This window comes from Rana temporaria, chromosome 7, assembly GCF_905171775.1.
Source record: "Rana temporaria chromosome 7, aRanTem1.1, whole genome shotgun sequence".
In the NCBI taxonomy this organism is placed as follows: domain Eukaryota; kingdom Metazoa; phylum Chordata; class Amphibia; order Anura; family Ranidae; genus Rana; species Rana temporaria.
The window spans coordinates 31016240-31030949 of NC_053495.1; the positions used below are offsets into that span (position 1 = coordinate 31016240).

At 44.7% G+C, this 14710-nt stretch overlaps 1 protein-coding gene across 1 annotated transcript in view; it reads right to left on the reverse strand.

Annotated features, from left to right (window-relative positions):
• Positions 1-14710, reverse strand: part of PRICKLE2 (prickle planar cell polarity protein 2) — a 396885-nt gene that overhangs the window by 101224 nt on the left and 280951 nt on the right. Inside the window, exon 3 of the mRNA XM_040359177.1 lies at positions 10970-11170. Coding sequence (XP_040215111.1) covers positions 10970-11170 — 201 coding nt within the window. The remainder of the gene's footprint in view (positions 1-10969; positions 11171-14710) is intronic.

Sequence of the window (14710 nt, forward strand, 5' to 3'; positions counted from 1 at the left end):
CCAATGACGTCCTTGCGGCGTACTTTGGAGCAATCCACACTGGGAAATTCCACGGACGGCGCATGCACCGTTCCCGCAAAAACGTCAATCACGTCGGGTCACAGTCGTTTTACATAAAAACACGCCCCCTGATCCAAATTTGAATTAGGCGGGCTTACGCCGGCCGATTTACGCTACGCCGCCGCAACTTACGGAGCAAGTGCTTTGAGAATACAGCACTTGCCTGTGTAAGTTGTGGAGGCGTAACGTAAATCAGATACGTTACGCCCGCACAATTTTACGCGGCTGTATGTGAATCTGCCCCATGGATTCTTTCAGAGGCTAACACTGGCACAGTAGTGTAGGGCAGTGCTTATCCAAAGTACAAACAGCAGAGGGGCCAAATGATGAAAGAGTCCAAATTAGGGGTTGGCCAGTTATTGGGGGGTGATATTCACACTTTTCAAATAATCAGTATCGGTCAGAAATTGACCGATATTGGTCAGACCTCCTCCCCCTGTCCCCGCGTGGTGCTTGCTGCAGTCTCTGCCAATCTCTGTCAGCGTTGCGGCAGGCAGCAGAGAGATGACATCATCTCTTACTGCCCACCTCGCATTACCGCTGTTTCCTCGATGAAAAACATACACACAACCGTTTTCGTTGGCAAAAAAGCTCTGCCACCAAGTTTCTTGATGGATTCTGTCAAGGAAAATAGTCGTGTGTACGAGGCCTTAGGCTATTTTCTCTTCTGGTCATATGTTCTTAGGCTTATGTTTAGGCCAGGATTTCTCAACCAAGGTTCTACAGAACCCTAGTGTTCTGCGAGAAGTTCCCAGGGGTTCCGCCACGATTCACCGTTGTGGCGGATGTTTGCCCTCATGCCATTGGTTGGCACCCAGAACACAGAGTGGGATAATAAGTGGGTAATATTTTTTTTTTTTGTGTGGAGAGTTTGCTATGATGCCACAATACAATATTAACATTCGAACTATCGTTTATATGGAGCAGGATGCTTACTCTAAATTACAAACTGTGAAATCTATTTTAAAGTACAGTTTCTTACTAGTGTAAATGTTTATTCACGGATATCCTTTGCAAATTCCTTTGCTTTTTTTTCTTTTAAGAGAAAACCTAACTTGTTAATTTCTCAATTCTGTTGCTATGACAACTGGCGATGAGAAAAAAGAACCTGGATACTAGTTGCCAGGGTTGGCCATGTAGCTAGGAGAAGAGTTCATAAGATTTAAAGGTGCTGTTTACTTGTTTATACGAAGAGAGATTGCACCAATGCCTGGGTATGTAGATTGCAAAGATACTGGGCCGGATTCAGAAAGATGAGCGCATCTTTCTTCCGGCGTAACGTATCTCCGATACGTTACGCCGCTGTAACTTTGGGCGCAAATTCTGTATTCAGAAAGAACTTGCGCCCTTAGTTACGGCATAACGTATGTGTGGCGGCGTAACCCCGCCTAATTCAAATGGGGATGTTGGGGGCGTGTTTTATTTAAATTTTACTTGACCCCGCGTTTTTGACGTTTTTTTTTAATGTTAAATATCCCAGTGTGCATTGCTCCAAATTACGCCGCAAGGACGCATTGGATTTGACGTAAACGTAAATGACGTACAGCCGTATTCGCGAACGACTTACGCAAACGACGTAAAAATTTCAAAACTCGGCGCCGGAACGACGGCCATACTTAACATTAGCTATGCCTCATATAGCAGGGGTTACTATACGCCGAAAAAAGCCTAACGTAAACGACGTAAAAAAATGCACCGGCGGGACGTACGTTTCTGAATTGGCGTATCTAGCTCATTTGCATATTCCTCGCGTAACTATACGGAAGCGCCACCTAGCGGCCGGCGTGATTATGCAGCCTAAGATACGACGGTGTAGGACACTTACACCAGTCGGATCTTAGGGATATCAATGCGTAACTGATTCTCTGAATCAGGCGCATAGATACGACCGACCGCACTCAGAGATACGCCGTCGTATCTCTTTTCTGAATCCGGCCCCCTGTATTTATTGGCGTATAACACTCACTTTTTTACCCTGAAAATAGAGGGTAAACTGTGCCTGCGTGTTATACGCAGGGGGCTTTGGAATGCTTTTTTCCTAAAACTTCCCTCTTAGGGTGCGTGTTATACGCCTGTGCGTGTTATACGCCGATAAATACGGTAATTAAAACTGACTTGTTTATTTAAATTCACAAGTTCCCATTTTTTTTACAAATTTGTAAGATGCCTAAAACCAAACACTGAAATTGTGATAGAGAATCATACAAGTAATACCCTGCCTAATAACCACTTAAGGACCGCCTCCTGCACATATACGTCGGCAGAATGGTATGGCTGGGCACAAGCACGTACAGTTACGTCCTCTTTAAGTGCCCAGCCATGGGTCGCGGGCGCGCGCCTGCGACCCGGTCCGAAGCTCCGTGACCGCAGGACCCGCGGACCCGATCGCCGCTGGAGTCCTGCGATCGGTCCCCGGAGCTGAAGAACAGGGAGAGCTTCCCTGTTCTTCACTGTGGCGCCGTCATCGATCGTGTGTTCCCTAATATAGGGAGCCACAATCAATGACGTCACACCTACAGCCACACCCCCTACAGTTAGAAACACAGATGAAGTCACACTTAACCCCTTCAGCGCCCCCTGTGGTTAACTCCCAAACTGCAATTGTCATTTTCACAGTAAACAATGCATTTTTAATGCATTTTTTGCTGTGAAAATGACAATGGTCCCGAAAATGTGTCAAAATTGTCCGAAGTGTCCGCCATAATGTCGCAGTCACAAAAAAAATCGCTGATCGCCGCCATTAGTAATAAACATTTTTTTTTTATAAAAATGCAATAAAACTATCCCCTATTTTGTAAACGCTATAAATTTTGCGCAAACCAATCCATAAACGCTTATTGCGATTTTTTTTTACCAAAAATAGGTAGAATACGTATCGCCCTAAACTGAGGAAAAAACTTTTTTTTATATGTTTTTGGGGGAATATTTATTAAAGCAAAATGTAAAAAATATTGAATTTTTTTCAAAATTGTTGCTCTATTTTTGTTTATAGCGCAAAAAAAAAACCGCAGAGGTGATCAAATACCACCAAAAGAAAGCTCTATTTGTGGGAAAAAAAGGACGCCAATTTTGTTTGGGAGCCAGTCGCACGACTGCGCAATTGTCAGTTAAATTGACGCAGTGCCGAATCGCAAAAACTGGCCAGGTCCTTTACCTGCCTAAAGGTCCGGGTCTTAAGTGGTTAAAGTACCAGTTACCTCCAGATATCAGTACTAGGCCAATTCACATTTGCCAGAGTGTGTTGTAGGCCTCAGAGGGGGTAAAAAAATAAATAATAAAAAGCAGTTATTATTATGGTTTTCATAGTGTATTGGGAGAGCCAAGGAAATGTAAACTTCATTAACTGCACATGTGGGGTGTACAATGTGTTAGAGCAGCTTATGGGTTCAAGTCACATAATTGGCATATGCCGTCATTTCCTCTATGTAATGCATACCAGGGCTGAGGCTTGCCCTTACTGGTGGCGTGCATCTTTTACAAGCAAACCAATTTGGACTGCTCTTAGGATTTGCTTTATCACCCAGCACTGAACGACAACTTTCACAATGTCACTTTCACGCTACCTGTACATTTTTCCAACTTAATGTCTGACTATACAACTCCCCTTGCTTTTCCCCCCTGGCTCTTCTGTTTACAACCTAGAGAGATTTATATTCAGCCTTGGCTCTGCTAGTGTGTTAGCTGACGTTAATTTGACAAGTGCCAGCAGTCTTCAACACAACTAAAGGGAGGGGCACATTTTCTTCAGCCCTATGTAGGGCCCAGCAGGATCTTAAAATGTATGCAAAATCGAACTGAATGCTATTTTTGTTTTATAATGAAGAACCGAATGTCATTTAGGTTGCTATGTGCACAGTGCATCATAAATAACTGCCAAGTATGTTTTAATAAAGTACTTGTTTGCACCTTTTTCATTCTATGTTGCATCTCAGTGCTGCTGATCTGCTGCAGCCAGGGCTGTCTTAATGAGAGGGTGCACCTGGGCACTGCCCAGGGGCCCCAGCTGCATGGGGGGCCCTGCACTTTCCCCAAAGCAGCTGGTCCTTGAGCCCACACTGCCCTGAAATTGGGGGCCCCATGATGGCACTGAGCGTGATAGATACACAGGGGAGGCAGTCTGCCTCCTACCTACTTAAAGCGGGAGTTCACCCATTTCTAAAAAAAAATTTTTTCTTCCCCTAGATTCCTGCTCGTTTTGTCTAGGGGAATCGGCTATTTGTATTAAAATATGAGCCGTACTTACCCGTTTTCGAGCTGCATCTTCTTCCGTCGCTTCCGGGTATGGGTCTTCGGGAGCGGGCGTTCCTTCTTGATTGACATTCTTCCGAGAGGCTTCCGACGGTCGCATCCATCGCGTCACTCGTAGCCGAAAGAAGCCGAACGTCGGTGCGGCTCTATACTGCGCCTGCGCACCGACGTTCGGCTTCTTTCGGAAAATCGTGACGCGATGGATGCGACCGTCGGAAGCCTCTCGGAAGAATGTCAATCAAGAAGGAACGCCCATTCCCGAAGCCCATACCCGGAAGCGACGGAGAGGATGCAGCTCGAAAACGGGTAAGTACAGCTCATATTTTAATACAAATAGCCGATTCCCCTAGAGAAAACGAGCAGGAATCTAAGGGGGAAAAGTGCCCTCTAAGGGTGAACCCCCACTTTAAAGCGGTGGTTCACCCTCCATAGCAACATTTTAGCATAAAATTAGGCATAGTAGCGCGAGCTACAGTATGCCTGTCTTGATTTTTTTAGCGCGGTACTCACAGTGCAATCCTGTATAGAAGATTCCGACTCCCCGCGGGGAATGGGCGTTCCTATCCAGACGGAGGATGATTGACGGCCGGCTCTGGCACGTCACGCTCCCCGAAGACAGCCGGAGTAGGTCTCGGCTCTTCACGGCACTATACGGCGCCTGCGCACAGACTATGCGCAGGCGCCGTGAAGAGCCAAGCCTATTTTGGCTATTTCTGGAGAAGCGTGACGTGCCAGAGCCGGCCGTCAATCATCCTCCGTCTGGATAGGAACACCCATTCCCCGCGGGGAGTCGGTATCTTCAATGTAGGATTGCACTGTGAGTACCGCGCTAAAAAAATCAAGACAGGCATACTGTAGCTCGCGCTACTATGCCTAATTTTATGCTAATTTTATGCTTTTTTTTTTTTTATAGGGTGAACCCCCGCTTTAATGTCTGTTTACCTGCACTGTCATCATTGTAGGGGCCCCAGAGCATTACTTTGCCCAGGGGCCCGTGATGCTATTAAGACTTTTCAGGCATTTTTGTCTATACGCATGCAATCCAGCGATGGCTACATGGCATTTCACATAGTGAGTTTCCTCTGTTGATGACAGTGAAGCATACCTGCAAAACGTGTGTTTAAATGGCTACTTGCAGCCTTGAGGGACAGGTACATAGCGCCGCCACCCTATAATGGTAAGTGTCTAAACATGGCATGATGACCAGGTTTTATTTTAATGAATGTTGCGCATTTAAAAAAACTGTAAATTACCTTATTACATTACAATGTCAGACTTATATGAGATGTTGGTTATTACGTTTAGTGATAGGTGAAGGGTTACAACTTTAGTCAGGTTTTAATACTGCGTATATGTCATTACTGAAAAAATCTGCATTTCCTGTCCTGGGGAAACAACAGGATGTGAAGGAAAATCTCCCTAAAGTAAGAGGAAATAACGTTGACATCGGTCATCGGAAAACATGTCCAAAGTGGGTGACTTCCTACTTTCTGCCAACAGTCACCAGTACAAAAGGGACAGTGAGATTAGCTGGAGATCTATATCATCCTAGGGCCCCTTAGGCCTCATTCACACTTGGCGGACTCCGTCGCTACGGATCTTACCCGATCCGATGTACCCGCGCCGATTTAAATACGCACGCGTCGTCCGCGAATTTTCCCGGCGTGCATTGCTCCCAATGACGTCGCTAGGACGCCATTGGTTTTGGCGTGAGAGTAACTTGCGTCCATCGGTTTTGTGAATCGACGTACGCAAACGACGTAAAAAAAAAAAATTGACGTGGGAACGACGGCCATACTTAACATTGGCTGCGCCTCATAGAAGCAGGGGTAACTATGCGTCGGGCCCGCGTACGTTCGTGAATTGGCGTATCTCGTTGATTTACATATTCTCGCCGTAAATCAGCGAGAACGCCCCCAGCGGCCATTTTTAAATTGCAGTTAAGATCCGACGGTGTAACACAGTTACACCTGTCGGATCTTAGGCATATCTATGCGTAACTGATTCTATGAATCAGTTGCATAGATACGACCGGCCTAAGTCAGAGATACGACGGTGTATCAGGAGATACACCGTCGTATCTCTATGTGAATCTGGCCCTATAACTTTTACGCAAACCAATCAATAAACGCTTATTGTGATATTTTTTAATAAAAATATGTAGAAGAATACACATCGGCCTAAACTGAGGGAAAAAATAATGGGCCAAATCCTCAAAAGAGATACGCAGGCGGAACTGCTGTTCAGCCTGCGTATCCCTGTGCCTATCTTTGGAACTGATCCACAGAAGGATTTTTCCAAAGATAGGCATAAGATCTGACATCTGTAAGACACTTACACTGTCGGATCTTAGGATGCAGTACCGCATCCGCCGCTGGGGGCATTTCGAGTCGAAATGCCGCTTTGCGTTTGCAAATGAGTACTTAGGCAGATCCACAAAGCTTTTTAGCTTTGTGTTTTCTGCGTAAGTTACGTTTTGCATGCGTAAAATTAGGGATGCTTTTACAAGGTGTAAACTGTTTACACCTTGTAAAAACATACCTTTTTTTCGACCGCCGCTATTTTTTTTAAATTTCAAATTTTATTTTTCGCCGCGTAACTTTTATTTTTCCCGACGCAACTTTATTGTCCCGTCGCAATCCACAAAGCCCGACGTAACGTAATTTCGCGTGCTGCCCGTCGGGAAAAATGACGTCACACGCATGCGCAGAACGTCCGGTGCGGGAGCGCGCCTCATTTAAATTGTCATCGCCCCCTGGATGAGAAGACCGCCTTGCGACGGAGGCACTTAAGTTACACAGCCGAAAATTTCTAGGTAAGTGCTTTGTGGATCGGGGACTTAGGTAGACATTTTCCGCCAGTGTAACTTAACTGCTAAAAGTTAAGTTAGGCGGGTTTTTTGTGGATTTGCCCCAATGTTCTTGTATATTTTTTGGGGATATTTATTATAGCAAAAAGTAAAAAATATATATTTTTTTTCAAAATTGTCGCTCTATTTTTGTTTATAGCGCAAAAAATAAAAAAAACGCAGAGGTGATCAAATACCACCAAAAGAAAGCTCTATTTGTGGAGAAAAAGGGATGTCAATTTTGTTTGGGAGCCACGTCGCACGACCGCGCAATTGTCAGTTAAATCGACGCAGTGCCGAATCGCAAAAAGTTGCCAGCCAAATGGTCCGGGCTTAAGTGGTTAAAAATACCTTCCCGACCCTACTCAAACCTAGAGAGAAAAAAAAAGAAGAATTTTGGCTGGAGTTTTACTTTATAAGTAAGGATATCCAAAAGGTAGGCGCCTAGAGTGATTTCTGAGACTCTCTGGCTACCTGGTTCCAGGGGCCTGTCCAGCCCACTGCAAACAATTCTCTTCCTGTTCCACAGTCATTTTATTATATGCTGTTGTTTTTGGCCTCGGCAGAGTCCTGACACTAAACATGAGAAAGTATTTTATTCCCAGGTTCTACGGCTTAGGATGAGGGGCTGCTAAGGCAATAAGCAGTTTGGAATGGAAATATCTGAAACACGGGTAATAAACATGATTGGTGTTCTTTTTTTTCCTAAAAAATCCTGGAGTGCAAAGAAAGAATCCGGCACAAGCAGACTGTAATATAGCTAATAGGTTGGTGCCTTTCCCATGTTTAAACAAATACAAGCATGTATATTTCCACTGCTGCTGCTCACCAGAAGGTACAATGCAGTTAAATCCTGGAAGACAAGAGCGCAGACTTTGCTTAGCCGCAGGATGAAACTTGAAAAGAAAACAGAACCTGTCCACATAAAGGAGACCTTCATCAGGATCCATAAAGCCGTTAACATCAGTGTACAAACAGTGAGCGTTTGAAATCGTTTCCAACCAGTTTACTGTCTATTTCCGCGTGCTGAAAATGTGCATCTACCTATTACAGCTGCTCTACCCCGACAGCCATTGGATGCGAGTATGGAGCTGCCTATTGTGCGCAGCCTATCGGATTAGGGCGTGCACCTCAAAGCTCAAACACAAATGCATTAGGGTGACCCCAAGTGTCCCGGATTGCCCGGGACAGTCCCGCATTTTGCAGTTCTGTCCCGGGTCCCCCAGGCACTATATTTAGAGGAATTGTTAACCACTTGCTTACTGGGCACATAAACCCCCTTCGTTCCCAGGCGAAATTTCAGCTTCCGGCACTGCGTCGCTTTAACTGACATTTGCGCAGTCGTGCGCCGTGGCTCCCAAACAAAATTGACGTCCTTTTTTCCCCACAAATAGAGCTTTATTTTGGTGGTTTTTGATCACCTCTGCGGTTTTTATTTTTTGCGCTTTAAACAAAAAAAGAGCGACAATTTAAAAAAAAATATATATTTTTTACTTGTTGCTATAATAAATATCCCAATTAAAAAAAAAAATATATTTCTCAGTTAAGGCCGATACGTATTTTGACGTATTTTTGTAAAAAAAAAAAAAAATCGCAATAAGCGACTGGTTTGCGCAAAAGTTATAGCGCCTACAAAATGGGGAACAGAATTATGATTTTTTTTTATGATTTTTTTTTTTTACTAGTAATGGCGGCGATCTGCGATTTTTATTGGGACTGCGATATTGTAGCGGACGTATCGGACACTTTTGACACAAATTTGGGACCATTCACATTTATACAGCGATCAGTGCTATAAAAATGCACTAATTACTGTATAAATGTGACTGGCAGTGAAGGGGTTAACACTAGGGGGTGAGGAAGGGGTTAACTGTGTAGCCTGGGTGTGTTCTAACTGTGTGGGGGGAGGGGGACTGACTGGGGGAGGTGACCGATGCTGTGTCCCTATGTACAAGGAACACAGATCGGTCTCCTCTCCTCTGACAGCACGTGGAGCTCTGTGTTTACACACAGAGCTCCACGTCCCTGCTGTGTTACCGACGATCGCGTGTACCCGGCGGACATCGCGGCCACCAGGTACACGCATCGGCTTCCCAGCAATGCGCCAGGACAGTGTTTACCCGCTGCGCGCCCCCCAGAGGCGCGCGCGGGTAATGCACTTTAAAAGACGTCCAAAGACGTCCAGTTGGCACCTGAGAGCCGCGCTGTTGACGTCTTTTGTCAATAGCGCGGGTCTCAAGTGGTTAAAGGGTTACTAAAGGATTTTTTTTCTCTTTAAAATAACAAACATGTTACACTTACCTCCACTGTGCAGTTTGTTTTGCACAGAGTGGCCCCGATCCATGTCTTCTGGGGTCCCTCGGCGGCTGTCTCTGGTCCTCCCCGCAATTACTTACCACAGTCATGCGAGAGAGCTCGCATGGTGGTCAGTAATTGCGGGTGCGCTCCCGTGATACAGCAAGCGGCCATAGCCGCTCACTGTATCACTCGGCTCCGCCCCTCGGTGTGCCGTGTCACTGGATGTGATTGACAGCAGCGCCCCTGGTGCCACGCACGTGCCCGGCGAGCGCGATCACCGCCAGGCACCTGCGATCGCTCATTACAGAGCGTGAACCGGGAGCTGTGTGTGTAAACACACAGCTCCCGGTTCCCTCAGGGGGAGAAATGTAAGAACAGCGATCTGTCATTTCCCCTAGTCAGTCCCACCCCCCTTCAGTTAGAACACACTTAGGGAACATAATTAACCCCTTCCTCGCCCCCTAGTGTTAACCCCTTTCCCTGCCAGTGACATTTTTACATTTTTACAGTAATCAATGCATTTTTAGAGCACTGATAAAAATGCCAATGGTCCCAAAAATGTGTCAAAAGTGTCCGATGTGTCCGCCATAAGGTCGCAGTACCGATAAAAATCACAGATCGCCGCCATTACTAGTAAAAAAAAAAATATTAATAAAAATGCCATAAAACTATGCCCTATTTTGTAGACGCTATAACTTTTGCGCAAACCAATCAATAAACGCTTATTGTGATTTTTGTAGAAGAATACGTATCGGCCTAAACTGAGGGAAAAAAAGTTTTTTAAAATATTTTTGGGGGATAATTATTACAGCAAAAAGTAAAAAATATTCATTTTTTTTTTTTAATTGTTGCTTTATTCTTGTTTATAGCGCAAAAAATAAAAACCGCAGAGGTGATCAAATACCACTAAAAGAAAGCTCTATTTGTGGGAAAAAAAGGACGCCAATTTTGTTCAGGAGCCACGTTGCACGACCGCGCAATCGTCAGTTAAAGCGACACAGTGCCAAAAACCGCAAAAAGTGGCCTGGTCATTGACCAGCAAAATGGTCCGGGGCTAAAGTGGTTAAAAGCCAGCAGCTGCAGTATGTGTAGCTGCTGGCTTTTAATTTTCTTTTTATTTCCCGGACCTCCATTTTAAGAAGGAGGTGAAGGAAGGAAGGTAGAGAGAGAGAGGGAGAAAAAAAGAGGGGAAAAAGCAGAAGGAAGAAAAGAAAGACCTAAAGGCAAGAAGGGAGGAAAGGAGCAGATAACTGAAAAAATGATTAAACAGGTGAAACATAGGTAGTTAAAAGGGATGAAAAGATAACAAATAAAGCAAAAATAAATACAAATCGAGTAAAAAAAAGAAATAAAAAAACATGCAAAAGAAAAAAAAGAAAAACACAAATCAGGTAGGGGCCACATATTTCCTAACCCTGTTACAGGACACAAAAATAAAGTTTGTTTACTGACAGGTTCACTTACAGCACATAAGTATTACCTACTGACAGGTGACACAGCATGGTACACACCAACTTAAAGAAGAAATGTACCTGTTCTGGTTTCAGTCCAGGAGGAATCCAAGCATATTCTTCCAGAGCACAGCCGGAGTCATCATCAGATGTGGAATTCCTCTGAAAGTCGAACATCAATTTATTCATGGTCTTCTCCATCTCTAGAGGCATCGCCGTGGCGCTGTGCTCCTCCCGTGGGCACTTACAATGCAGACAGATCTTCCTGCAGAAAACAAATTCCTCTATAAGTGTGCCACTCTCCAGCTATTCATTGAAGCTAAGAAACCAAACTACAAACACATTCCCTGGCATATTGCCCATAGAATCGAGCAAACAGAGAACCTGCACCTTTTGTTTGTTATACGTCAATAATAAAGATAGGACAGGTACAATAAAGGGGACTTGTATGCAAACAAACACAGGTACAATTCTTGATGACTTCCTACTAAAAATGTCAGTTGGCTGTTTGCCATACTGATCCTCTAACTTTAGTACTCAAACATGCACCTGCAATGAGGGTCTGTTTTTACATTTTTTTACAAAGCTTATACATATGTTTTATAACTGTTTTATATATATATTGTGACAGGAAGTCAGGTAAATCTGTGGGTGTGGTCACAGACGGGAGATACATTTCTGCCTTGTTTAGACAATATACCAATTATTATCAGGTGTCGGCTGCAGAAGCAGCCAGAAAGATTTAAGGACGTTGGAAAACTTCAGCTGTTCAGAATGAGGCAATTAAGGCCTCTATAAGTAATCCAGAGGATTACTACTGATTGCTGCATCCTGAGGCTTTCTGAGTGAAGGAGAGCAGTGAGCAGAAATACTTTTGAAGAGGTGAGGTGCTGTTGATTTTTCTGTGTGATAAAAAAATCAAAAAGAGACTATTGTTTTCTGCTGTAGGATCAGCAGTGTCTGCCCAGCACTAGGCTGTGCCAGACTCCATAGATAGGTTCCTGTGTGGTGAAGGTAGACGCTCCAAGTGGATAGGGTTTATTTTATGTTTGATTTTGTTTATGCTGTTTGGATGCTTGCACTTGTTTCCAGCAAGATGGAAGAATAAACCAAAATCTTTTCTTTCAACCGTCTTCGGCTGTTTCTCTGTATAAATCAGTGTGTAGTGAACCCATCCAGGGGGCCACACACCCTCGCTACCCAGCTAACACCTTACAATATATATATATATATATATATATATATATAATTAGTAGCATACAGTGCTGTATCACAAGAATAGAGCTGTACAGAGGGTGGGGAGGCATCATTGTCCTGACGAGTTTGTAAATTTTACCCTGAGCTATTGAGCTTTGTAAACAACCAATAAAAAAAAAAGACAAATGATCAAAGAAGAACATGTAAAACAAAAGCCTGAAACTCCACTTGCTGGCATATATGAAAATTTTATTTTTTAGCATTGAAATAAAAATGTAACATAAAAACACAATGGGAATGAGAAAATGTCTGTGTGGGGTGGAGAAGAAGCAACAGTTGAACTATTTGGAGATGCAGATACAAAGCACATGCCTATTATACTAAAGGTAGTATAAGAGACATTCACTGAGTGAAAGATAACATTATGATTTTTACACACATACCATCAGATTTAGGACATACATATGAAGGAGCAACTGCTCCTTTTTTGGTCATAGAACATTAAATAATTGACAAACACCTTATTCTGTCCCGACTCTATTCCAGGTCCACTAGTGGGGATAATTTACAAAGATTTGTAAAAGTGTCTAAATTCCTTTTACCATTTTATTACAGTCTTCAGCTACTAAACTCTCCAAAGTCATGATATCGTTAAAAACGTGCCCATTAGGATGTGCCTATTGTTACCCTGTTGCCTTGTTAGTTATTTCTTTCTAAAATCTCAACAGTTTTGTTGCCATACAATAGGACATGGGTGTCTAACCTGTGGCCCTACAGCTGTTTCGGAACTACAGGACCCATGAGGCATTGCAAGGCTGACAGTTGCAAGCATGACACCGAAAGGGGCATGATGGAACTTGGATCCCAAAGGCAGAAGCATGATAGAACTTGGATCCTAAAGGCAGAGGCATGATGGAACTTGGATCCAAAGGCAGAGGCATGATGGAACTTGGTTCCCAAAGGCAGAGGCATGATGGAACTTGGTTCCCAAAGGCAGAGGCATGATGGAACTTGGTTGCCAAAGGCAGAGGCATGATGGAACTTGGTTCCCAAAGGCAGAGGCATGATGGAACTTGGTTCCCAAAGGCAGAGGCATGATGGAACTTGGATCCCAAAGGCAGAGGCATGATGGATCTTGGATCCCAAAGGCAGGAGGCATTATGGAATTTGGATCCCTAAGGCAGAGGCATGAAGGAACTTGGTTCCCAAAGGCAGAGGCATGATGGAACTTGGTTGCCAAAGGCAGAGGCATGATGGAACTTGGTTGCCAAAGGCAGAGGCATGATGGATCTTGGATCCCAAAGGCAGAGGCATGATGGAACTTGGTTCCCAAAGGCAGAGGCATGATGGAACTTGGATCCCAAAGGCAAAGGTTGATTGCAACTTAGCTCCCAAAGGCCGAGGTATGATAAAACTTGTAGATCCACAACAGCTGAAGGGCCACAGGCCATTCATGCAATAGGAAATCTGACTGTTCAAAACCAAAGGCCCATTTTTCTACAGCAAACCATTATTCTGTCCATGTTCTCTACATTAATGTTTATGGGGCTGTCATAATGGAAGATGAGCTAGCTCTTTTCCTATCTTCTGTATCATCAAAGATGATAAGAATAGAGGGCCAGATCCTCAAAAGAGATACTCCGACTTAAGTGCTGTTCAGTCTGTGTGTAACTTTGGAAACGATCCTCAAAAGGCTTTTTCCAAAGTTACACAGAAGATCCGGCATGTGTAATTGATTTACACTGCCTAATTTTAGGATGCAGTACCGCATCCGCCGCTGGGGGCATTTCGAGTCGAAATGCCGTTGCTAGTATGCAAATTAGCACTTAAGGCGATCCACAAAGCTTTCTAGCTTCTTTTTTGCGCCGTAAGTGTTATTTTGCAAGTGTAAAATTAGGGCTCGTTTTACAAAGTGTAAAGTTAGTCACACCTTGTAAAGGCCCATTGCAGCGACGGCATTTGGTATGCTTTCCCGAGGGAGAACTCCACGTCAATTTGTAAAAAACAAAACCGGCATGGGTTCCCCCCCAGGAGCATACCAGGCCCTTAGGTCTGGTATGGGTTGTAAGGGGACCCCCCCTACGCCGAAAAATTGACGTAGGGGGTCCCCCTACAATCCATACCAGACCCGTATCCAAAGCACGCTACCCGGCCGGCCAGGAAGGGAGTGGGGACGAGCGAGCGCCCCCCCCCCCCCCTGAGCCGTGCCAGGCCGCGTGCCCTCAACATGGGGGGGTTGGGTGCTCTGGGGCAGGGGGGCGCACTGCGGGCCCCCCCACCCCAGAGCACCCTGTCCCCATGTTGATGAGGACAGGACCTCTTCCCGACAACCCTTGCCATTGGTTGTCGGGGTCTGCGGGCGGAGGCTTATCGGAATCTGGGAGTCCCCTTTAATAAGGGGGCCCCCAGATACCGGCCCCCCACCCTAAGTGAATGGATATGGGGTACATCGTACCCCTATCCATTCACCTGGAGGCAAAAAGTAAAAGTTAATAAACACACAACACAAGGCTTTTTAAAATAGTTTATTATTCTGCTCCGGACGCCCCCCCTGTCTTCGTTATTAGCTCAATTACCAGGGGGGGCTTCTTCTTCCGCTCTCCGGGGG